At 34.8% G+C, this 25692-nt stretch overlaps 4 protein-coding genes across 4 annotated transcripts in view; 3 read left to right on the plus strand and 1 right to left on the minus strand.

Moving 5' to 3' along the window:
• Positions 1-2844, minus strand: part of LOC100177014 (RNA polymerase II-associated factor 1 homolog) — a gene marked incomplete in the record, with an annotated part of 6165 nt that extends 3321 nt beyond the window's left edge. Inside the window, 7 exon segments of the mRNA XM_018815260.2 lie at positions 122-225; positions 519-694; positions 1121-1222; positions 1439-1518; positions 1911-2019; positions 2304-2420; positions 2736-2844. Coding sequence (XP_018670805.1) covers positions 122-225; positions 519-694; positions 1121-1133 — 293 coding nt within the window.
• Positions 2845-3811: 967 nt separating this feature from the next.
• On the plus strand, positions 3812-4655 carry LOC100185485 (mitochondrial import inner membrane translocase subunit TIM14-like). The gene has a single exon (XM_009862866.3). It carries the CDS (start codon positions 3857-3859, stop codon positions 4199-4201), a length of 345 nt encoding a protein of 114 aa, XP_009861168.1. The 5' UTR covers positions 3812-3856; the 3' UTR covers positions 4202-4655.
• Positions 4656-4661: 6 nt separating this feature from the next.
• Positions 4662-18485, plus strand: LOC100175298 (NADPH--cytochrome P450 reductase). Its single transcript, XM_002130117.1, has 14 exons — positions 4662-4890; positions 5073-5136; positions 5548-5665; positions 5941-6101; positions 6713-6837; positions 8020-8214; positions 9108-9224; positions 11349-11467; positions 12350-12531; positions 13466-13615; positions 15569-15720; positions 16009-16209; positions 16930-17073; positions 17972-18485. The coding sequence occupies exons 1-14, from the start codon at positions 4742-4744 to the stop codon at positions 18114-18116; spliced, it is 2022 nt and encodes a 673-aa protein (XP_002130153.1). The 5' UTR covers positions 4662-4741; the 3' UTR covers positions 18117-18485.
• A 592-nt stretch (positions 18486-19077) lies between these two features.
• Positions 19078-25692, plus strand: part of LOC100183121 (adhesion G-protein coupled receptor F1-like) — a 14169-nt gene continuing 7554 nt past the window's right edge. The window contains exons 1-9 of the mRNA XM_018815259.2: positions 19078-19216; positions 19472-19610; positions 19930-20115; positions 21455-21577; positions 22323-22490; positions 22823-23070; positions 23544-23720; positions 23869-24584; positions 25162-25406. Of these exons, the coding sequence (XP_018670804.1) occupies positions 22860-23070; positions 23544-23720; positions 23869-24584; positions 25162-25406 (1349 nt within the window). The 5' untranslated portion in view covers positions 19078-19216; positions 19472-19610; positions 19930-20115; ... (1 more) ...; positions 22323-22490; positions 22823-22859. The remainder of the gene's footprint in view (positions 19217-19471; positions 19611-19929; positions 20116-21454; positions 21578-22322; positions 22491-22822; positions 23071-23543; positions 23721-23868; positions 24585-25161; positions 25407-25692) is intronic.

The following is a 25692-nucleotide window of genomic DNA, read 5'->3' on the forward strand; positions in this document are numbered from 1 at the left end:
ACCTCATGCTCGCTGTCAAGTTATAACATGGGTTTCTTCTTATACACCAGATACACATTCACATTCATGCCACAACCATCACAATTATGATATTTTATGATATACACTCCCGTGAGCTCACCTAATCATGGCTTGTGACATTTCTTCAAGTTGTTCAGCAGCTGGTTTGCCTTGCACTGAAGGGTCGGTGTCAAAGATAACTTGCGCGCTTGGATGTTGCCACATCTGGATTATAACTTGTGTTATTCTATATTTGGGTCTATAGTGAAACCTAGGCTTGGGATGTAGGTGTATTACCCCATTTTCCCAATACACACTTTTTGATCCCAGATTATAGACACTCAATAATAGAGATTCTGTTCTATAAAGGTGAGGTCTTCAGTGAGGCACACCTAAGACCTGGGATGTAGGTCTACTATTACCCCAACACCGAGGGTGCTACCATCTAGACCTAATGAGGCAGTTTCTAGACTCAATATTACAGATTGTATTTTATAAAGTTAAATACATATACTCACCTTCATATCTGGATATATAGGCAACACATCCACAGGGAACACGTTAGGTTTGCTGTAATGTTTAGTGATTTCTTTTTTCGAGTCTTCGAAAGTTTTTTGAATGGCAGCAATTTGTCCGTCTCTGTCTTTATAAAGATCGTCCTGTTTGAAATATTTCTTTGGCACCGGCTCCAATCCTGGAGTGAAATGAAGTTGTGTTACATTTTTCAAAAACAATCATCCACAAAGTAACATACATGGTATAACTCGTAAGTTGGCACGAGGTGTAAGAAATAGAACACCCATGTTATAACAACTGTCGCTTTCTGGCCAGTTGAGGTAAGTTACATTAATTCATTTTTATGCATTACAAGCTATGCTGTTTTATGGCCCTGTTTTAGAAACAAGTACCACCTTTTAACCCCTGCTCTAGTAATATCTGTTATTTTATATTATCCTAGATTTGTTACAACTTATTTATGTAAGTTATAATAAAAAACAAAGCCATGACTCTCAGTACACAAATTAGGAAAACTTAATCTAAGGCATACAGCAAAAAAAAATATTTTCGTTTTTGAAAAAAAAAGGAATAAAATGAATTAAACACATTATAAGATAAATACCTGGTTTCCACATTGGTTGATTTCACTCCATATCTGTTGAATTCCTGTGAGATATATTCACTTCTTCTTAACCAAGATACATTTAAACTGTGTTGCTTTGACCTGGAAATATTTAAAAGATAAAAAAATAAATATCGGTGAAAATATATAAAAGAATAAAAACATGAACATCATGACTAAAGGACTAGGCACAATATGTAACTATTTCTCGTCCACAAAAAAATACAGATTAATATACATTTAAAGACCTGGAAACACAAAACCAAGTGTTTGGTTTAAAGCCACAATATTACAGATATCTACAAACACTCAACTCACCGTTTAGTGTCTTGTGGGGCGGGTAAATCATCTTCAAGTAAAGCTTCATCTGCCGGGTGAATCCATGTGTTGGGGTTCACCTGTAAATTATATAAGTGATGTGTGAATGATATTATGTCAACTGGATATCACTAAGAGTAAAATTTGTTGACTGAATAGTGGATATCACTTTCTCTTATTTATTCTTTTGTAGCACAGCAATTTAGAAATACTAACGTTAAAGTATATTTTTATGAAATATGTGACATTCTGGCAAACAGTGGTATTAGCCGCTGCAATGGTTTAATCAGTTGCACAACTTTAGTTTCATTTTACCAACAGTTTAATCTATTTTTAACAGATAGTTTTACAAAGTGTCAACAAAACAATAACCTTAAACCACACCACTCATTATATGTATTTATCTTAGATTACTATACTTTTACCACAGTTTAACTAAGCAAAACAACATTAGAAACTTTACTGCAATTACTTTATAAGTATCAGGGTTAATGAGGTCAATGACGACACCCAAGTCATGGTCGGTATGAAGCTCGGTCTTATGTTGTTTCTCAAGTGATGTAGGCTTGTAATCGACAAATCTGGAGAAACAATGTTATGTGTGAGTGATGTAACAGCTTCAGCAACTCGACTGTAGGCATGGGAGTGACAACCATGAATAAATAAAAAAAGCTTCCACCCAAACACCTATATCAAAATGCAGATGAAACTGCCTATAAAAAAGGCATCTTTGAAAAGCCAATTTTTGCAAGCCAAATTAAATTGTGTGTCTCACGCTTCGCAAATATTTATGCAGGAAAAATCCGTTTTGCCCAATATTAAAACAAACTCTATATCCACAAGGATACTGGGATATAACGCTAACCTGTTGGCATCGAACGGATATCTTATAAACTTTGGATCAAACGGAATATCTGGAAGTGTGTTGCAATATTTGACTCTCGTTACCAATCCACTTCCTCTTTCTATTGAACCTCGTGTTCTGCATTGTTAACAAACAATCACAATTGTGATAGAATATACAAACTGTCACTGAATAATATAAAATAAACAAATATCATATTATTTAAAACAACAGAGAGTATAACCAGCAAAACTACAGTCTTTATAAATTGCCAAAAAGCAAGAGTTAATCTTTAACAATGTTTCAAATAAACGCAAAGAAGTGTTACAACAAACCTATAGGAAATATACATACAGAACTGACAGGTGAAAAACGATAGTGATTTATGGAGCTTTGGGCAAGACAAATAGTGGATTAAGAACGAAAATAATAAGGAAAATAACTTGTACTTACCTTCCTTTACTGCTGCTACTGGAATTTTGTACAGTTGGTGCCATAAGTGTATTATAAACGTAACGAATCACTTTCAAAATTATTCTATTCTCTGTATACAAAATTTACAGAGGTGTGGGGATGTCCCGAAACAGAAACTAGAGTGGGGATGTTTTTATAGATATGATATAGTTTATAATATCAGGGTTTCGGACTTTTCTTAATTTTCTTAAATTATTATTATAGTTTTATAAATAGGTAATTAACATTTATTTGTAATAACTCCAGTTTTCATTTGGTCTGTTAAAATTTAACGTTTAACTCCCGTTTATAACTGTCTAGACAAATACACTCTGGTTTTACTTCAAAAAATATTAAAATAATAAACTTTTTAAAATTAAAGAAACCAAGAAAATAGATTTTATGTCAAAACAAAGAGATTTGGTTTTAGTTTCTTTGGTCAAAACAAGCATTTTTTTACCCAGTCGCAAAAAAACGTGACATCATGTTGTGTAATCGCTACGTCATTAGTGGGCTCGTGGTTTCGTCATCGTTACACAGAAAAGACGGCGGGGTTACTTGTGTTGCCTTTCTCTCGCCGTTTTCTGTTAATATATTAAGTTTTAATTCGGTATTAGGGCAAAATACAATGTAATGTAATACAGATAGGGTTCAGGCAATATGTGTTTTGTGATAAGAGTGTTAGGTAAAAGTCTTCTTGTAAATTCTCGCAAGATAATGTTTTTATATAAAAGTGCATGTATAACCTTTCTACTTTTGCTTGCGTTTAAAAATTTCTTAGATATATATAACCTCTATTAGATATTGCATGTTTGTGAAACAATCGTTTTATTGCATATTTTTCAGGATTGCTTTAAGTCTTTTGTTTTGAATTTAAATAACTGATAAATGATATGTGTTGTTTTTTCCACATGCAAAAAAGTTCTATGCTATTCTCTAACGATCTAACGTATTGTCTTTTTGTAATGGTCTCTAATTTTTCGCCATAGTTTCAGTAGGAGAAGGCTATACCACAGCTTTGATTACTCATAGTCATACCAGTATATTACTTCTGACAACCAATAAAATTAATTTTAATTAACAGGTTCAAACAAATCAAGGTAGTCATAGAAATATAAAAAATGTCAGGTACATTGGTATTGGTTGGTCTTGGACTCGCTGGCTCCGCCCTAGTGGCGAGAACGATCCTCCGATCTTCGGGTCCGATGGCGAAGAAGATGGAGCAAAGTTTCACCCAACTCGGGAAGTTGGATTATAAATATTATCGTGGAGGATTTGAGCCGAAGATGACGAAGAGAGAAGCGAGTTTGATCCTCGGAGTCGGGCAGAGCGCAAATAAGAAGAAGTACCGCGAAGCTCACAGAAGGATTATGTTGCTAAACCATCCTGATAAGGGAGGTTCTCCTTACTTAGCTGCGAAGATAAATCAAGCCAAGGACATGATGGAGGGGTCGTTGAAATTATGATGTCATAATGTGGACATTGTTCAGTTTGTGATGTAAGCATAGCCACTGTGACATAGAAAGTTGGTTGGAAGTTTTTGGATTTACAAACAGCATAACTTGGTGTTGGCTTGTAGCATCTGCATTTAATTACAAAATGGTATATTCAAAAATATGAACACATTTAATAAAGCTTTCTTAGCACATTGTAACAGTTATTGGTTATAAATGTAGCAGTTCTTTAATATTAAATATGTTCTTTAAAGTGCAAAGCCAAAATCTTTAATTAACATTTTTGTGTTTAAAAAATTGTAACAAACATTTCAGCTTTTTTAAAACCAATGTAAAGATTCAGACTGGTGTTTGTGGCTGTAAAACCAAACCGAACCAATGTACAAGCTTTTCTTGTTAATTGTCAAATAATTTTTCAGAAACAGCGCACATGTTTACTGACATTATTTTACATTTCCGTTTACAGACCAAAACACTTTATTTTTCAAAGGAAATTTTAGTTGTTACCGTTTTCAACTGTCTGTTTGTTTGTGGGTTCGTTCAAAACGAAAAATGGACGCACCAGTAGAAGAGGCTGCTCCTTTTATGTCAACTTTAGATTTATTTTTACTCTCAGCTTTGGTGGGATTTGGGGTATATTGGTTTTTCTTCAGGAAAGACGACACGCCAAGCGATGATGAGTTCAAGAAGCTGAGTGTTGTGTGAGTGGAATTAATATTTATTTAATATTGTTTCTGTATCTTTCTTTCTAATATTTTTTTTTATAAATTTATTCCAACTAAGTTATAGTATTTATTATTATTTGTGTTGTTTCTAATTAATTAGTGTGCTTGGTTACTGGCGTTTTAGTTTTTAAGTTAATATGATTTTTATATGATACCAGGCAATCAACTTTAATCAGAAGCGAATCTTTTGACCTTGGATTCCTGGCACGAATGAAAAAATCGGTAAAAATAAATTTAAAATTATATATGTAGAGTAGAGTGGGGGGAGATGGGACACCTTTAGCACATAATATCCAAATATCTTGATCGTGTTTTAAACAATTAACAACGGTCTATGGAAGTCGTGAGGATACGGTTTTATAATTTATTAAATATTGTTTGTTTTCTATCAAATGGGACGAGAAAATAGAATGAAAGGTGTCCAATTATCCCCCACCCTTCTATATATGTTGCGTTTTGATATTTTGTTCTCCGCATCTTGAATTAGTTGTTTATGTAACTGAAAGGAGCTGACACTTTCAACTAAATAAACCCACTAAAAAATCAATATATGTAGAAAAATGTATGCTGTATTGTGGCTGAGAACATTGTTGGTCCACTCTCGTAATAGTGTTCATTCATATTGTGTTCCAGGGACGAAACATTGCAATCTTGTACGGGTCACAAACGGGCACGGCTGAGGAGTTTGCCAACCGACTCGCGAAAGATGCGCAAAGATACGGGATGAAAGCTCTCGTTTTGGATCCAGAAGGTTGGTTTACTTTTATGAAAAGTATAAAATGTAAATAGCATAGGGGCTTAACTGTAATAAATTCTCTGAATCCGGCCGTGATTTGCTGCTAATAGAGTTAGTGATTTTTGTGTAAAGAAAATCCAGTAATGGTCTGGTGCTACGGAAACATAACAGACAAAAAGTTCAACCAACTGTATAATATGAGTCTGATACGACATTATATATTTGTCGGAATGGCATCGTCAATCTCTTATTCAAACAGAACCAACCTTATTAACCACACCTTTATACAGAATGCAATGTAGAGGATCTTCCCCAATTAACTGAGATACAGAACTCTTTCCTAATATTCTGCATGGCAACTTATGGAGAGGGAGACCCGACCGATAACGCGCAGGATTTCCATGATTGGCTCAAGCAAGGAGATACCATGCTTACTGGGATCAGATACGCTGTGAGTATAATGAACTTAAAAGGAGAATGCCAACAAAAAATGAAAATTTGTGTAATAATAGAATTATACAAAATTCAATTTTACTTTTTTGGGGGAATTTTCTTCAGTAGTTTAGAAATTGGAAATGTTCACGGTTTGGTGAAATTTTGTATTACACACCGATTTTAATTTTTGTTGGTATACTATGTTCTCAAGATTGCACAGGACAGGATAAAGATAATGAAACTTCCTTATTTTGGTGCTTTAGCTGCGGAAACGATTTGCTTATTGTCAGTGGATGTGTGAGTGTGATACTTATTGTTACTTTGCCATGTCTTTCCAAACTAATGCATTATAAGAAGTGTTCTACCTTCTTCCCTGGCATATAGATTTTATAATTTAAGCTCAATATATATTTTACTACACAGGTGTTTAAGTTGGCTGTTTGCTGTTAAATATTAAAAATATAAAATAACTTGTTCCCTTGCAAGCTTCGTCACATGACCTCACCCATATAGAAGAGATTACAGATATTCAAATGATTAATAATTATCAGACTGAATTGTACATAGTATTTTTCCTAAGGAAACATACTTTGTATCCTTAACCCCAATATGTAACTTACCACACAGGTGTTTGGTTTGGGCAACAAAACGTACGAACATTACAACTCAATGGGGAAGTTTGTGGACAAGAGAGTTGAGGAGTTGGGGGGGGAAAGATTGTACGAACTCGGGCTCGGAGATGATGATACAAAGTAAGATGTCAAATTAATGTTGCATTTTTGTTAAATATGGCGCAGCTCGTAGGCCCCAAACTGGGGTGAACGGGTCAACCTTGGAATTCTGCACTTATTAAACAAGGAACCCAGTTAGTTAAGTCTTTACAATTCTGAGGACCAATATAGCATATAAATCATAGGCACGAAACCTGGGGTGGCAGGGTGGGCAGGCCAACACCAGGATTTTCTGTAGTGCATTGATTAGTAGGCATTAATTAAAACCAAAGAGATTTTGTTCCACAGTATTGCTTGTCTAACTATTACTGCCTAAATTTTTTTTTTAATATTTGGTGTGGCAGGGTAGGTAGGTCAAACCATGCAGTTTTTTTAGTGTAATAATCAGTAAACATTACAGCCAATGAGGTAAAATTTGTTCCACATAATTGTGTGATTAACTGAAACTGTAATGGTAGTTTTTTAGCCAAATCATTTCCTGCCATGTATTAATAAAAGTTTGGCACCTATGGTGTAGCTTATACCATCTAACTTAATAGTTCAAGAAGTACTGACCAAAACAATGTATCTGTAATATATAGTACCTGTTGTAGCTGCAGTGATGCTTGGTGATTGATATTATTCGTGAACAAGTTGCAGACTTGGTTTGTCTGGTGTAACATGTTGCCAGGTGTCTGCGAGTTAACTACTTGTCTTGTTGTCTACTGATGTTAATTAATCACTCTGGTGTTGTTTACCTCTTTGCAAAGCAGTTGTAGTTTTATTTGCATTTTTAAGATCAATATTTGCAATAAATCCACACAATATTGGTATTTCTTATTAAAAGTGCAGTCTAGAATATATTAGGGTATTTAACCACAACTTTAAACATTTTACTCCCTTAGTATTGAAGAAGACTTTGTATATATGTTAATTAGTCAGACTACACACTAATTTTATTAAAATTATTCAATAAATTTAAAAAAATCCATATTTTGCCAAAAACCCTAAATTTTACTAAAACTATTATGGTTTTTAAAATCCCCCTGGTGTTTTAAAATCTATCTATTATTATTTTAACAATTCGACCTCTCAGTATTGAAAAAGTCAAACTACACTCACTAATTTTAATTAGGTTTTTTTTTTAATTAAAAAATCCATATATTGCAAAAACCATAAAATTTACTAAAACCATGATTTTTAAAAATACTTCCACTTCCCCAGTATTGAAGAAGACTTTGTGACGTGGAAAGAAGGTTTGTGGCCGGCTGTTTGTCAACGGTTTGGAATCGAAGCTTCAGCGGATGACGGTTCGTTCCGTGCTTATTCTTTCACTCAATACGAAGATGGAGAATTGGACAAGAAAACGATATACACAGGAGAAGTGGCGAGGCTGCATTCATATGATAACCAGAGGCCGTGAGTATTATATACATGTAAATTGTTTCAACATCTGTAATTTGTTACTCTTTCCCCTTTAAGGTGGCTGTACACAGTATCCGGCATGCGAAAGCGCTTGCTTGTGAAAAACCCATTACCGAGTTCTGCATGCGGCAGCGAATTTCGGACAAAACAGACAAAATGGACCAATTCCGGATACTGTGCAGCCACCTTTATTCATATTATAGCTCATCATTATTTTCACCATATAACATACTATAGAGAATTATCTACTTGCTTTAATACCTGTTGTTTGTTAGTACTATCCACATATTTAATCTTAGTTATCATATTTGAAGAGATATAAATAGTTCATATATGTTGTATGTATTGTTAATTATGAATTATTAATGAGGTTTCAAATGCCTATTGTGTGAATAAGTTTAAACAGGACACACAAGTTAAAACTGAGGGTAAATGCTTATGTACCACTACTACATATTCATCATATAAGATTATAAAGGCCTATGTATTTATAATAATAGTTAAACTGTTGTGCAAGTACTACTTTTGCCCATTACTCCAACACTTCTACTACCATATGCAGTGGCGCAGCCAGAAAATATAAGGGGGGGGGGGGGTTTAATTAAAAAGTGTTTCAAAAATTTTTTTTTATTTTTTTAAAAATTTTTTGGGGAGTTTAAAAGGGGGGAGTCACGACAACCCGCCCCCCCCTGGCTGCGCTACTGACCATATGTAAGAAAGTGCATTCACTGACGATATAAATACATCCCAAAGACCATATTCATATTATATTGGAAGTGCCTATTTATTGGAGAGTCTTGTCCAAGGTATACATCATATAAAGTTCTCCATTTCACGATACTTACCACATAACAATAATACTTACCACATAACCCACCCATCCACAGACCATATGATGCAAAGAATCCATTCCTTGCCCCAGTTCAAACCAACAAGGAGCTGCATAAGGGTGGTGGGCGCTCATGCATGCATATTGAGTTCGATATCACAGGATCTCGTATCAAGTAAGTACAACGTGAAATGGTGTTCTATTCTATATGGGTGAGATCCCGCAGAGTGGCACGCCATGGGTCCTAGGATTTAGGAATTGGCCAATTACTTCAACACTCTTGGGTGCTACTGCATGTCCTTTCCAGTTTAAGGAGGAATGGTGTTATAACTAAGCCTAAAGTTTTAATTAGTATTAGTACAATGTTAGTACAATGTTGGTGTTATGAGAACTTATTTTATGAAATAGCATCATTAATTAAATTGTTATTTTTATTATTTAAAAAGTATTTAAATGCTGGCGTTATGTGAAATTGTGTTATGACTTTTAATTAATACTAAAAATTAAGTAGAATTTTTGTGGGATTTTATGAGAACCGGTTTTAGGAAATAAGATAATAGATTAAATTGGTAATTTTTCATATTCAATAAGTAAGTATAATGTGTTTTTTCTGTGAAATAATCTTATGACTAAGCCTACAGTTTTAATTAAAACCAAAAATTAAGTAGAATTTTTGTCGGTTTTTATAAGAACCGGTTTATATGCCAAAGCCTTACAAATTAAAACCTTGGTTTCAACAGAATCAATAAGTAATTAGAATGTGGGTGGTTTTCTGGGAAATATTTTTAGGACATAGCCTTTATCATAGATAAAATAGTTGGTTTTTGGTTTATTTTTAAACCAATATGTAAGTAGAACGTTTGTGGTTTTCTAAAGAAATGTTTTTATGGTTTTACAAACTAGAATTTAAAATGTTGTTTTTCAATAAAATCTAAGTGATTTTATTAGTCATTAAGATTACTAGATCAGTTATTGGAAAATACATTTTAGTTAAAACCATGTATTTTCCAAAAATTGATCTTTAAGATAAAAAAATTGATAAATTTTATTGAAACCATGTTTGTCTACCGAATGTGATTTAAATATTGAAGAAACTTCACTACACCCTCACAACTGGTTTTAATAAATATATGTTGGTTTATATTGTAAGAACCTAAATGTGAAATATATATATTAATGGCACAGCATGCACCTTTTTAAGAAGGTGTCTTCTGGCATATAATTTAGGGTGGATTTGATTTAAACCAGATTTGTCTACAAGATATCTTTTCATTATTGTAAAATATATATTGTTCGGATGTTGGCCCAGCATGTATTTTTTTAAGAGGAGATCTTCCGAGTTCCGGCATAAAATTTGGGTAGATATTGTTAAAACCAATATTTCGTCCGCCAGATGATATAATTTATAGATAAGTTTGTGAAGTTGTATGCCTGGTAGTGGTGGCTGATGTATAAACGACAGGATGTTTATTGAACTAACTTGACAGTTAGTTAATTGTCTTTTCCTCTGTTCGTCTCATCTTACTGTTTACACTTGTTTGAATCACAGCAAGATTTAACTCAGACGCAAATGTCTTTTGTGTTTAAACATTATATCCCATTAACTAGGGCTAAGTTTGGCTGCAACAGCCCCGCATTTTACTTGTGACGCCATTTTCCACACTTTTTTTCATAGCTGTATTAAAAACTGTTGTTTTGCTGTTAGATCCTTTCTATATACCACAATCTTTTGTTTTGTCATCAAAAAAGTGCTTGTACAGTTTAAATGTTTATATTGCCTATGAACCAGTTTGTTATAAGTACTTTAGGTTAGCAAAGCTGCCTAACTTCTACCAATCATAAGAGTGCACAATTTATGTTGCATAATTTGTTATGTTACATCAAGTGTTAACTAATTGAACAGTTCCTAAAAGTTTAAAAGCCCATGTTGCCTATAGACCATTTTGTTATACCTACAGTACTTTAAGTTAACTGTTAATGAACCCAGCTACTAACTTTACATGGTAGCAGAGGATGGGTTCGATCCACCAACCTTTGGGTCATGGGCCCAGCACGCTTCTGCTGCGCATGATATGTCTGCAACGTAATGCATCATATTACGTNTGCTACAATTTATTCAATCTAAATAATTGAACACAATTTACCTAACAGTTAGGGCTTGTTTTGTAATTAAAAGACTGCTTGTTTCGTTTAAAAACCCACATTGTCTATAGTTAACCATTTGACTATACTTAGTACTTGAAGTTAACTGTATATGATATTATGTTTGCCACAATTTATCCAACCTACCATTCCCCAGGTATGAAGCTGGTGACCATGTGGCAGTCTACCCCACCAATGATGAAGCTATGGTGGAAGAATTAGGTGAAAGACTCAAAACAAACCTGGATACTTTGTTTACAATGAATAACGTGGATGGTATGTATGTTTATAATATGGAGATATAACTTGTATTTTGGCTCTTCCAGCAAGAGTTTACTGAATGTTGTTTTCAGTGTCATTTCACTTTGATGAAGACGACCTGAATAAGACCTTAAAACAGCCATTAGCAAAATTCTTTCCAGGAGAGCTAAAAATAAAAGTATAATATGCCAGGCAGCGGCAGTAAGCTAAATATCATGGGGTATACAAGTGGTTACTAACTAGGATGGAACTTGTCATATACTTGTCATATACTTGTCATATACTTGTCATAATGGTAGGCTTAGACCTGGTTGCAAGTGAATGAATGTAATTAGGTTCTGATGTTACAAAAAACATGACATAAAAAATCAAGTCCAACCATTGTATAATAAAAGATATATATTTCGCCCAAATGGCAACGTCAGTCTCTCTAATAAAAGGATTGACGTTTATGCCACCACAGTTGGTATATTTCCTACACATTAGTGGTAGTATCAAGACTTCCGTAACCTCTGGCCTAGAGGCAATTGCTTTAACCACTATGAACAGAACACCGTTGTATAATTATAATTACTCAGAAAAAACTTTTGTCTAAAATGAAAATCCGAATTAAGACCTCGCCAAAGTAAATTCTCCATTATGTAAAAAAGGATTTTTTTTGAAACTCCAAACAAACAAAACCCATTTCCATTTCCATGTCCCACTACTTTTCCTTTGGCCCAAAATTACTGTATATTAAAAAAAAATCAAAATAAAAGAGTACACAACTACCTTTTCCCCACAAATGCTTTTTGTTGTAACTTTAAAAAATGTATATAATTCTGAATCTATTTTTTTCATTTTCAAAAAATATTATTTTTTTATTCTTTTTTTAAAAAGTTGATTTCTTTCCAACAGAGGATTCCAGTAAACGGCATCCATTCCCATGCCCCACAACCTTTCGTACCGCTCTGCTTCATTACCTTGACATTGCCAGCCCACCCCGCACCAATGTGTTGAGTGAATTTATTGAATATACATCGGATGAGAAAGACAAACAATTTCTTAAACTTCTGTCATCTGCCACACCTGAAGGAAAGGTTTGTGACTCAACAATGGCTATTGTTATGTGATGGGAAGTCATTTTTATAGATGCTGAATTTGAGGAAGGAATTAAAATAAATAAATTTAAAAAAAGTATATATTTTAATAGGACCAATTAAATGGCTATTGTTATGTTATGGAAAGTCATTTTATTAATGCTGAATTTGAGGAAGGATTTATAAAAATAAATAAATTTGCATGCCGCTACAGAATACACAAAAAAATAATATAAAAACAAATATTTTTTTTTTTTAGGAATTTTACTTTTATTTGCGTAAGATGTTATTAAGTGTTATAGGCCAAGCTATTGGTATGTTGTTTTTCCTTATTTTTAACTTAACAATATAAAGTTAGGGTTATTTCCCATACTTCTGTGATATTAAAGTATTTAATGTGCAATTTATCTATTTTTTTTAAATTATTTTTAACTGTTACCCCATGGATTCCGTTTAGCAGAAATCCCTGCATAACCTGTTCCTGTACTCCAACCCACACAAACCACAACACAGTAAAGGATATTCCTGTTTTGAACGAATCACAATTCCACGTAAAGCGCTGATAAACAATGTCTGTTCCCGTCAACACCAAACCATGAATCAAATTTCAGACACCAATTTCCCAACAACATTCTTACTATAATATGTCATGCAGCAAAAATAAAATTGTGGGTTTTGTTTTCAATTAACACAAACAATAAACAATCCTGCATTGGTTACAGTAATTGTTACAGCTTCGTTACAGAAATAAGGTCTTTAAATTTTAAAATAGTACAGAATGAAACTTTCGATCTAGCATACATGACACGACTCATGACATAGACTAACTTAATTTAAATATATCAATTAAACCAGTGGAATAAAAACAACTAAGCCCCACCAGCCACTATGCTATATTACCGTATACCATTGAATCATGTTTAATTTCCCGCAGAAACTGTACCAGGAATGGGTTATGGATTCTCGTCGTACCTTGTTAGCTGTGTTAAAGGAGCTTCCATCATGCTGTCCAGCCATGGACCACATATGTGAACTTCTACCACGACTTCAAGCAAGATATTACTCCATTGCTAGCTCACCCAGGGTACGTATTAGTTGGCATAATTGTCAAGTTTTTAATTTTAAAGCAAAATATTGGGTTTGTATTGATAAAGTGTAGTTGATTCTTAGTAAGTGTTTTATACCACGAATAAAAATCACAATTTTTGCCTCCAGGATAGCTTAAGTTTTTAGATTTTAAGCAAAATGTTGTTTGTTTTTTGTTTACTTACATGTAGTTACATTAATTGGCAGAATGTTAGCATAAAAATACTGATTTTAATTTTTTAGTGAAATCTTAGGCAGCATTACTAAAATTTATTTATGCACATATTTTTTTAAACATAGGGAACCTCATTGATTAATGTGGGGACTACAGTGTTACTTTAGCTTTGCTTGTTTGTTAAGACACCTTACAGCAGTTTTAAATGTAAACAAAATATTGTTGTTTTAAAACTAAAGTGATAAACATATTATGATGGCCCTCGTTTTTTATAAGGAAATATAGGAAACTTCTTTTTAGCTGGGGGTGCAGAAACACAGTTTGAAAACTGGGGTGCTGCCTATGTGTCATCATGATGGCTATTATTACATCACAATAGCGTACGTGCCAATACCTCCATCTCACAATGACTATGTTTGGTGAATGTTTGTTCACGTTTGCTTGTGCAAACTTACACGCCGGATTGCCAGGTTATACTTTGACCTACAAATGGTGTTTCAAAATATGAATGAACACCTATGTGTGTCTGGTGTATGATTTTTTAGTCAGAAACATTACAGTTTAAAATAGAATAGACTGTCAAGACATAACATATTTATTCTAGGCCAACTTTATATTTACCCCTAATATGTTTTGACCCAGTAAAAGACTTGAAATACGAATGAATGTTTTATGAAATATCTGGTAAAAAAACAATATAGTTCATCAAGTTTATAGTCAACATAAAACCAGAATACAAACTCTTAAATGTAGTATATTATCTATTTTGCCCCAAAATTCCAAATTTATCTTTTTATTTGCTTTAAAATAGTATATAAAGATATTATTATATATAGAATATAAGTATTTTGTGAACTACTCTTATATCTAATGATATCTACACTAAAGCCGTATTATGTCATATTAACAAGTTACACACTGATTAACTTTGATAACAATGCAATCATTTCATATATTGACTTAGTTTGTCCTTGGATGAAGGCCGCTTATGCAAATTTATCAGAATTTATTCTCAAGTCAAGATTTGTCTGTTAATACATGTTGTTAAACCGCTGTTCACATGCCTACAGTACATAAACATGATAAGTTATATTTGCTTGTTAACTATTTTTGGCGCGTAGTTTTTTTGACCACAAGTTATACAATAACAATAACCTTGAATAAGTCATTGCTTCGGCAACCTTGCTGCTTTAAAGTCACATAGGTAATATAATACAAAGTACTGCTTGGTTATCTGTGTGGAAATGCACAGATATTTTACATATTATAAATATGCAGAGAAGTTTTTTTAGATTTTGGGCAATCTAGTTTACGTCATTGAGATCCTTTATCCGAATATCTTTATATCCATATATTATAGCTATATAACCATATACCATATATATTCATAAATGACCATATACAAATATATTACAAAAGTTGAATCTGTTTGTTTTATTCTAAGGGGACTAAACAGTTTTAGATAATATAAATTTCCATAAGAATTACTTTATATTTTCAGCTATATGTATTATATAATATACATTTGAATTGCCTTATATTTTCAGCTATATAGTAGGATGGGGGAAGATGGGACACCTTTTCATTTTATTTTCTTGTGCATTTTAGTAGTAAACAAAGAACATTCAAAGAATTATAAAACCTTGTCCTCGCGACTGTCATAGACCGTTGTTAATTGTTTAAAACACGATCAGGATATTTATATATTTTGTGCTAAAGGTGTCCCATCTTACCCCACCCCACTATATATATAACTCAACCATTCTCACTTTCCAGGCTCACCCCAACAGCATCCATATATGTGCGGTTGTTGTCAAGTACAAGACAAACGCAGGTTACGACAACTTCGGTGTGGCAACAAACTGGCTCAGTGGTAAAGTCCCCGCAACAGGAACTGCCATACCTCGTGCCCCAATATATGTCAGAAAGTAAGTTGTCAAACTATACATAGCCCTTCTTTGGTTTGGTCCCAAATTTTCTAGGTGGAATCTGGTAATTAATATCGGAAAGTAAGTTAGTTGAGGTTTATCGAAACAACAATTAATGTGTCAGTTTTATACTTTGCAATGTCATTTTGTGAAAGTCTGGTTATAAAACAATATGTGGAACAGAAAAGATTACGCTAATTTAAATTACAAGATTACAAATTCATATTTGCTACCACATCAACTCTAATGAAACCATAGCAACCATAATGGTAACCATGTCAACCACAGGTCTCAGTTCCGCCTCCCGTTCAAAGTGAGCCACCCGGTGGTGATGATTGGTCCGGGGACGGGCCTCGCTCCTTTCATCGGGTTCATCCAGGATCGTGCTTATCATCGAGAGCAAGGGAAGGACGTGGGGAAGACCATCCTCTACTTTGGATGCAGGAAGAGATCCGAAGATTTCATTTATGAGGAGATGCTGGAAAATTGGTGGGTTAATGGGGGGAGGTATTTTATTGATGGGGGTATAGGGGGTGCATGGATTACAATGGTTGGTTGGGTGAAATACATTAATAAAGCATATCAACGAAAAAAACAATTTTTAAAGCTGCAGTTAAAATGTTGAGATAATGTGGGGTTGCCAAGGGGGTGTTTTATTAATGGGGCCGTGGGGTGCGGGTGAACTATATTAAAGGGGCATACCAACAAAAAAACAATTTTTAAAGCTGCAGTTAAAAAAAAGTTTCTCATGTCCCAGGACTTCTAGGGGGTGGGGGGTGTTTTAGTGGGTGCATGGATCACTTAGGAGCTCCTGGGGTGACTGTGACATGTCTCCCCTAATTTTTAAACTAGGGTGGAATCCTATGTTTTAACACCCCAGTTTTATACCAAGACAGTTTTACCCTGCTGTTCAGTTCCTACAAACAAGCAGAAGCATTAAATAAGCAATCCTATTTTAATATTTTTTATCGTTTTGACGTTCCCCATATGATATCATTGCCCTATAATTGGGGTCCTAGTTTTTTTAATGACGTGTCATGTTGGATAAGTTGGTTGCATGCTATGTTTGGTTTCTTTTGCCACAAAATATAAAGATATATGACCTTCAACTTAGCGTAACATGACATTTTTATATTGCATTGATATTCATTATATGATATCTATGCCCTGTGGCCGGAGTCCAAATTTTATATTGTTTCTATGAATCAGGAAATCTGAAGAAGTGTTGACCGAATTAAACCTCGCCTTCAGTCGCGATGCAGAGAAGAAAACGTACGTGCAACACTTGATAGCACAGAATAAAGATTCCCTATGGGAAGTGATTGAGAAGCATGGGCATATCTATGTTTGTGGGTGAGTTGAATGGATGTTTTGTTGTAGTAAAATTAACATAAAATATGTTGTTGTTGTAATGATCAGATTATACACTCATCTTTTTCGCCGTTTGTTTTTTTTTGTTATGATTATATATATTTTTTATTCTATATGGGTAAGGTTTTGTTTTTATTTGTTGTAATGATTACATTACACGTATTTTTTAATCTATATGGGTGTGGTCTCACAGCGTTGCATGTCATGGGTCCTAAGATGAACAAGGAACATCATTTCCTTTTGGTTTTTTAGTTAATCAAAAATATGCTATGCCTGTTTTTAAGGATTTGGGCCAGGATTGGTTCATTACCCCAAAACATTAGACGTAAAGATTAAACAAATCAATGTGAATTTTTTGGGTGGTATAAAGGAATTTTGCTTATTCCTATTGATAAAAATCGCTACATGTAAAAATTATATTTCTGTGCACTGTGATTGTAATATTGTTCACCGCCATCAGCGGTTAAACTTGCCGTTTTAAAACGCCTTTTCAAAATCGATTTCGTTTTTGAAACTTAAGCAGTACCTTAATATCACATTTCAGCATTTTTGTTCATATACAAATTTTCATTTTTCTAAGATGCAAGTATGATGAAGTTGCTGGTAGGATGCCAATATAGTTACGTTGGGAAGGTTTTAATTTGTAGTGGGGTGGGGTAAGATGGGACGCCTTTTCTTTCTATTTTTCCGACTCATTTGCTAGTAAACAAAGAATTATAAAACCGTATCCTCACCACTTCCACAGACCGTTGTTTATTGTTAAAAACACGATCAGGATATTTAAATATTATGTGCTTAAGGTGTCCCGCCTTGTCCTACAGTACTATATAAAGGTGTTCCGTATTAACGACGCCATGCTGACACCCCAATGATATTTCAGTGACGCCCGTCACATGGCACGTGACGTCCATGATGCCATCGTGACAATTGTCGAGGAGAAAGGTGACAAGTCCCACCAACAAGCCATCGACTTTGTTAAAGGTTTGATGAACAAGGGAAGATACTCTGCTGACGTATGGAGCTGATGACGTCGTTTGATTGACAGCTGGTGGCGTGACGTCATGTATTATCTTCGCAATCAATGCAATATCAAACGATTCCATTTTCTTTATGACGTCACAACCATTAATTGTGATGAAGTTTGCTTTTCATTGTCGGCCATTAATCAGCTCACAATGGGAATTGCTGCAGTTTGTTAGGGAATAATTATTCAAGTTTTAGAAGCATTTGTGACGTATATATAGTTTGTATGACGTTATTGGTTTAATTGTGACGTCATAGTTAGCATAATAGTCTACGTCATAATGTCAATATCACGTCATAGTTTATATATTTGGTACGGTTTGAACATTATGTATACAATTAATAACCGGTGTATTAAATCACAACCTATATTGTTTCGTCATAATTCAACAATCCGAAGATAAACCCGACGAGCATGAGGTGTACGATACTGTGGTAGCCCTATAGCAGGTCGTCCCTTAACCAGAGGATACCTGCTTCAAGGCTCGCCGCTGCTACCATTGTGGGCGTATGTGTCCTTGGGCAAGACACTTAACGGCAATTGCTCCAACCCAGTGGTCACTAATGGGTTGTCAAAATTATCAGCCTTGCATAAAAAAAGCTACGTAGTAACATACGTGGTAACTTGTAAGCTGGTACGAAGTGTATGAAACCGAACGTCTGTGTTATAGAGTCTGTCGTTTCTCGTACCCGCGTGGATAAATAAGTTGCACGTTGTAAGGCGGGGAAAGATGGGACACATTTAGCACATAATATTTAAATATCCTGATCGTGCTTTAAACAATTACCAACAGCTCATAGGAGGATACGGTTTAATAATTCTTGAAATTTTTTTGTCTGAATGCGATGAGAAAATAGACGGAAACGATGTCCCATATTCCCCCAAAAACATTCACCAACGATGAAACATGCATAGTTGACTCGTAAGCGGAAACGAGGCCACGAGGAATTTAAAAAAAACATGTCTTATAGCGACCGTCATTTCCCTGCCACGCGAGGATAAATAAGTGACATCATAACGAGACAGTGAGCACGAGGTATATACATTATGGGCACTGCTGAAGAATTCTCCTCTACGTTACAGATCAGGCTGGTGGAAAGTGTTAGTAAGATAATTTAAGGGTTGATTCTGCACTAGCACCACGTTATGAATTGAATCCAGTACTTTCTGTTCTAAAACGTGCTCGTTGTCATTTTTCACGTCGACGTCATTCTTGTTTGTACATCCGCAAGTCTGCGTGTCTACGTCACAAACCACGTTGTGACGAAAGTAGTGTCGCAAATTTAGTCCTAAAGTGGTACATCGCAAGCCATAGCTACGTAATAACGAAGATTGTTTTGAAACTATCCGTTTTAGCGACTCCCGGAATAGAAGTACCAATCACGACCAATCTTCACAGCACTTGTGAATTAGTTGTGAACCTAAGTCTTACATGCAAACAAAGTCATGCGCTTCTCTTTAGTTATTGGTTTGTTGTGCAGCATATTAACAACAGGTAAGGGAACATTTGTGTTTTCTAAAAAGTTGTTTATCGTTTTGCTACTAAACTGTTGTAGTTTTGTTTTGTATTTGTAACATATTAGTTTTACCTTGAGTTTTAGGAACTCAGTGAGGATAGCTATACCGCTAAACGTTCACCATGTTTGTCTGTTAAAAAAACACCCATGTTATAACTCGAAAGTGCTTAGCATGAGGTGTATGCATACACCATGTGTGCTTGGTGTATAAGAAGGCACTTATATAACCAGACTTCATCTAAAGCTAAGCAATTTATTCAAACCCAATACACTAACACAACTTATGTTTATTCCCAGGAAACGGACAGCAATGGGTTAATTTATCAAGCTGGCAATACCACGTAGGATTGCAAAACAAAACATTTCCCGAAGCGAAAAATTCTTGCGCAGCTCTTAATTCGACATTATCTTTATACACGGAATATGTTGTTGTGTATATCAAGACTTATATATGGAACTGTTCATGCTCAACGCGTGCGTCAAGTACGAAGGATAAGTTTGTTAGTTTCATTATAAGTACATTCTAAATGCATTTTATATCTATATAGTAGGGTGAGGCAAGATGGGACATCCTATTTATTTTACCGTCCCATTTCCACATAACCTATTTATATAAATATATATATAGTAGGTTGGGGTGAGATGGGACATCCTATTTATTTTATCCCCCATTTCTACATACCCTATATATGTTTGTATATTAGGTTGGGGTAAGATGGTACAGGTTTTCATTTTTCCTTACCGTCCCGTTTCTTAGTAAACAAAGATTATTTACAGCATTAACGTATCCTCATAAAAGAGCGTTGTTAATTATTAAAATACATTTGAAAATATGAGATAATGTGCCATCTTACCCCATAGTAATATGAATTTATTTATCTCTTTGAAAATACCATTTATTAAAGGCAACGAATAGAATGGAATTAAATGTCATGTCGTTTATGTTTGTGTTTATTTGTATGTTATCTCTATATAATTTAAACGATTTTTTCAACAGCAGTTTTTTCGTGATTTCCTGCCCTTTAAAACGTCTAACTTAAGGGATGGAAATACCATCAAAACTACGCAAATTTATGCACGCGAAACTTAAAATACACTAAATGTCAATTACTACAATCGTGACCAAACTGTCTAATATAATATTAAGGGCGTAATTTGTAAAAATAAATCAGCGATTTTTTATAATTAGTTTATCCATAAAGATTGTTGTTTTGCTGTTATACATTCTCTTTTGTTTTAATTAATATTATCTTGAATACTATGTTCGAGGAGGAAGTTCATGTTATGTATTATATAGTTTAACTGCTTGATAAAGTATGGTAGAGTGGGGGAAGATGGGACATCTTTTCAATATATTTTCTCATCTCATTTGTTAGTAAACAAAGAAAATGGAAAGAATTATAAAACCGCACCCTCACGACTTCCAAAGAACGTTGTTAATTGTTTAAAACATGATCAGAAAATTTGGATATTATGTGCTGAAGATGTCCCATCTTTCCCCACCCTACTGTATAAATAAATTTTAACTTGTTCCAATGCTGCTAGTATCCTAATTTTCAATGTTTTAATAGTAAAGCTTGTGTTTATTTTATTCTGACTCAAAAAGCGGACAATACATCAAAGTGACGTAATGTCTATTGTTATTTTCATTCTTAATCACCCACAAAGTTACATACGTGGTAACTCGTAAGCTGGCACGAGGTGTATGAAACATAACACCCGTGTTATAGCGACTATCGTTGCCACACCATGCGAGGATAAAACAAGTTACATTTATTTATTAAAATAGACATAACAATGCATGTTATTATATTCATTCTAGGACCTGTTGACCCAATTTGGTTCGAATCTGAAGACGGCAAAGCCATATTATTCGATCGGGGCATTCCTCAAAGCACAAACTTTACGAGAACTCTGGCCATCTACGTCTGTCGTCGTAAAATCGGTAAAACAATCGTTTGGAATCCGAGAGCGAGACCTAATCCATTAATTTCGTCACTAAAACAACACACGTTGCTAAAGTAGACGGGCATGCCGCTATGTTGGAACCGCAGCCCCCGTTGTTGCCTCTGCTGGCTGTTAAAAACACAAAACTATGTCTACATCCGAATTACTGGCGCGTTTTATGAGATATAGTAGGGTGGGGGAAGACAGGGCACCTTTAGCACATAACGTCCAAATATCCTGATCGTGTTTTAAAAAATTAACAGCGGTCCATAGGAGTTGTGAGGATACGGTTTTATAATTCTTTGAATGTTCTTTGTTTACTACCAAATGGGACGAGATATTAGAATGAAAAGGTGTCCCGTCTTCCCCCACCCTAATATAAATAAAAGAGTTAGATGTTATTGCGCAAATGTACATCAAACAGGACTGCACACAAATATAAATGCACATATAGTTTGGTTGGGTATATGGAACACCTTTTCATTCCATTTTCTCGTCCCATTTGGTAGTAAACAAAGAACATTCAAAGAATTATAAAATTGTAACCTCTCGACTCCCATAGACCGTTGTTGATTGTTTAAAACACGATCAGAATATTTGGATAATATGTGCTAAAGGTGTCCCGTACATCCCACCCTTCTGCATATACAACTGCGCATAGATACAACAACACACGCTACTGTGCGACACCCATAAGAATGTTTGTATTTGAAGGTAAATAACACAATTTCCAATCCTTACAGCTGTAACATGGAACTTCACTCATGGATCCAACGCCGAGTATTTCGTGGCACCGTTACAGCTTTACACACCTAACGTGGCATCGGAAATTTGCGAATCCCTGAATTCTACACTGGTGATGCTCAAGGATGAAAGAATGCAACGGGAATTTAACACGATTGCTAAAGCAGGTCGGTCTTTATATAGCTATATATTTATTAATGTCTTTATCCCGGAGTCTTGATTAAAGCGCTTTGTCTTGTAACCAAAGGGTACTAGGTTCGAGACCCGATGGTTTTATCACGTAGGTCCTTGAGTAAGACACTTAGTGGTAATTTTAACTGGTCAGCGAGCGAGGTAAATAAAACAAAACATCCTTGTTATAACAAGCGTATTTGTCTGAAAAACAGTGAAAACAGCGGAAATAAGGAAATGGGCTGTTGGGGTAATATGGGACAATGTACCTACATCTTATAAGTCCCACATAATGTACAAAATAAAGTATTTCTAACTTTTGTTTCAGTTGAATTCAACACAACACTTATCAGCGAGCTAAAACTATGGATTGGGTTGAGGAACAGAACCTTAACTATTTGTGGGAAGATGGGACGCCTTTTACTGGAAATATTTCTGTGTTTAACCCCGGCGAATATAATCAATCGGATAAATGCGTCGTGTTGCTGCCGTTTCAAGCGAGGTGGAATAACGCTCGTTGTACGAATACTAGAGGGTTTGGTTGTCAAAGAGCAAGGCATGTTATGACTACAACTCGTAAGTTGAAAGTCTTAAAGTTTCTGGTTTATTTATAACTTAGATGCGGAAGTCGACTGTGGTTTCGTAATAATGAAAAGTATGAGTCAAGTTACTGATGCTATTGCAGTGTATGATTAAGCAGACATGGTTTTTGGTTGGTTTGGTCATTTATATCATCATGGGTGGAAACTTGAGTGACTTATCCATGTTTATCCGGTGCTAGTGAAGAATCTCCCCCCCCCCCCTCACCTTATTTGCTATCCACTAACCCCCTAACCCCTAGGTTAAGGGGTTGAGTGTTAATGGTTAGGGGGTTAGTGGTTATAGGGGTTAGTAGTTAATGGTTAGGGGGAAGTGGTTAGCAAATAAGGTGGGGGGAAGACTCTTCACTAGCACCGTTTATCCCTTTTGGAATGAACCCCAAAACATAACAAAATGCACAAACAAGAAAGTATCAAGCCTTTTCACTCATGTGGTTTGTTTTCAACCAGATGCAACAACAACAACAGTACAAACAACAATTTCAACTTCAACAACACTTTCTTCAACAACAACAATAATATTATCAGAAGGTACAGAACCAACACCAACTCCAACATTATCAACAACAACAACAACATTGCCTGCAACACAAACAACTATAACTGAAGAATCCACAACTTTAAGAAGTAAGTTTGTCTTTATTTTAAGTGGAAGATTACACCAGTATTAAGCAAACATTTCGACTTGATGGTAAGAAAATACAAAATGTTAAAGTTTCACAAAGTTTCCTTTTTTTTTTCGGGAGCATTTTTTTTTTATTGTTTTATTTTTTAGGTAATGAAATATCAGCAGAAGAAGCAATTGGTAATCTACATTCGATTATTGACTCACTACAGAACATGGGAGATAATAACAAGTCTTACATCACAATGCAGCTTGTTAGCTTTGAAAAGAACTTAGAAATTCTTTCCTTTGGTGAAAATTTTGTGAATGAAACTTACAAAAATATTTCACGCATCCTAGTGACAAACATAGATATCCCAAATAATGAAGGGGAGGAATTGATTGCAGAACTCGGGACCAGCAAGATTCAACATTTTACTTTAAATGAAGCAAATTCTGGGAGATTATCACTTGCATTTGCCGAACTTAAAATTCCACCCAAAGTAATGAACAAGTTTACAAACACAAGTGACCAGATGTCGGCCATTTTTGCTCCCTCTGATCTTCCATTTGTGACTATCTCATTGTACGATGTACTTCGGCGAAAGAAATTAAATCCAGGAGTAAAATTTGAAACTTTCACTAAAAATGACAATTCATTTGAACAACAAGCAATTCCTCGTTTTGGGAAAGTCCCTAATGTGATATTCCAAGACGTTCAATGGAAATGTGAATTTTTTGAACCAGAATCGCAAACATTTTCTTCAACCGGTTGCCACCATGAAACATCTGAGGCTGGCGTCACCTCGTGCCATTGTAACCACACAACCATATTCACTGTGTTGTTGTCCGTCAGCCATGTGGTCAATATACCAGAAGGTGTCCAGGTGAAAATAATAAGATTGTATATATAGGGTAGGGTGGGGGAAGATATGACGCCTTTAGCACATAATATCCAAACACGTCCTGATCGTGTTTTAAACAATTAACAACGATCTATATGGGAGTTGTGGGGATACGGTTTTATATTTCTTTGAATGTTCTTTGTTTACTACCAAATGGGACGAGGAAATCTAATGAAAAGGTGTCCCATCTTCCCCCTACCTACTATAATAAAAAGAAACTTTTTTCAGATAAGTTATAATTTATGATTAAAAATGAAGCCGTAGTTTTACCATAACAGACTTAGCCCAAATACCACAAATATTCTCCCTAATGCTTAGTGGGCCTACCTTTATCCTAGAGGTTATGGGTTCAAGGCTTGTTTTGCTACCATTGTTGGTGTATGTAACAAATTAATTATATTATGAGGTATAATAGCCACTGTTATGTTACCATAGACGCCTATCTTTTCAATTGCTTTCTATCTTTATATATTACAACTAAAAAGTTAAAACTTATTTTAAGTTTATATCATAGTAACTAAACTATGACATAGTTTATCATTATTGTTTATTCTCACAGGTGTTGACGTACATTTGCCTCATTATATCATTTCTATGTCTTCTGTTCACCGCCATCATCCTTATAAGGCTGAGGTTGAATTTAAAAAGTGATCGAACGTTCGTTCAAATCAACCTCGTCATAGCTCTCTTGCTCCTCAATGTGGTGATAATATTTCATGACTTGGCGCTAACCAACGAGCGACTTTGCGCTTTAAGTGCAGCGGCGACTCACTACTTTATTTTAGCTGCAGGTAAAAAATTGGTGTGGTGTGTTTTATTGGTTGATGAGATATCATTGTAATGTTGTGATAAACATATGGGACATGGTTTTTTATATGTGGGCTACTTATCCCAACTGTCTTTTTAATTCATGGGTGTCTTCTTATACACCAGGCACATATGGCACAAACTACTCATAATCAGGATATTTAGGTATCATGTACTTAAGGTGTCCTGTCTTCCCCCACCCAAATGTATATATAACAGCATACATGGTGTATTTATACACCTCATACTCACTGTCGAGTTATAACATGGGTGTCTTCTTATA

Source organism: Ciona intestinalis, unplaced genomic scaffold (assembly GCF_000224145.3).
Source record: "Ciona intestinalis unplaced genomic scaffold, KH HT000054.2, whole genome shotgun sequence".
Classification (NCBI taxonomy): Eukaryota; Metazoa; Chordata; class Ascidiacea; order Phlebobranchia; family Cionidae; genus Ciona; species Ciona intestinalis.

Bases quoted from the DNA above. Each gene is read 5' to 3' on its own strand.
- LOC100175298 (XM_002130117.1), top strand. From the start codon at position 4,742: ATGGACGCACCAGTAGAAGAGGCTGCTCCTTTTATGTCAACTTTAGAT. The intron at 11,468-12,349 runs GTATGTATGTTT...TCTTTCCAACAG, and splicing joins TACAATGAATAACGTGGATG to AGGATTCCAGTAAACGGCAT. The intron at 13,616-15,568 runs GTACGTATTAGT...CTCACTTTCCAG, and splicing joins CCATTGCTAGCTCACCCAGG to GCTCACCCCAACAGCATCCA.
- LOC100185485 (XM_009862866.3), top strand. From the start codon at position 3,857: ATGTCAGGTACATTGGTATTGGTTGGTCTTGGACTCGCTGGCTCCGCC.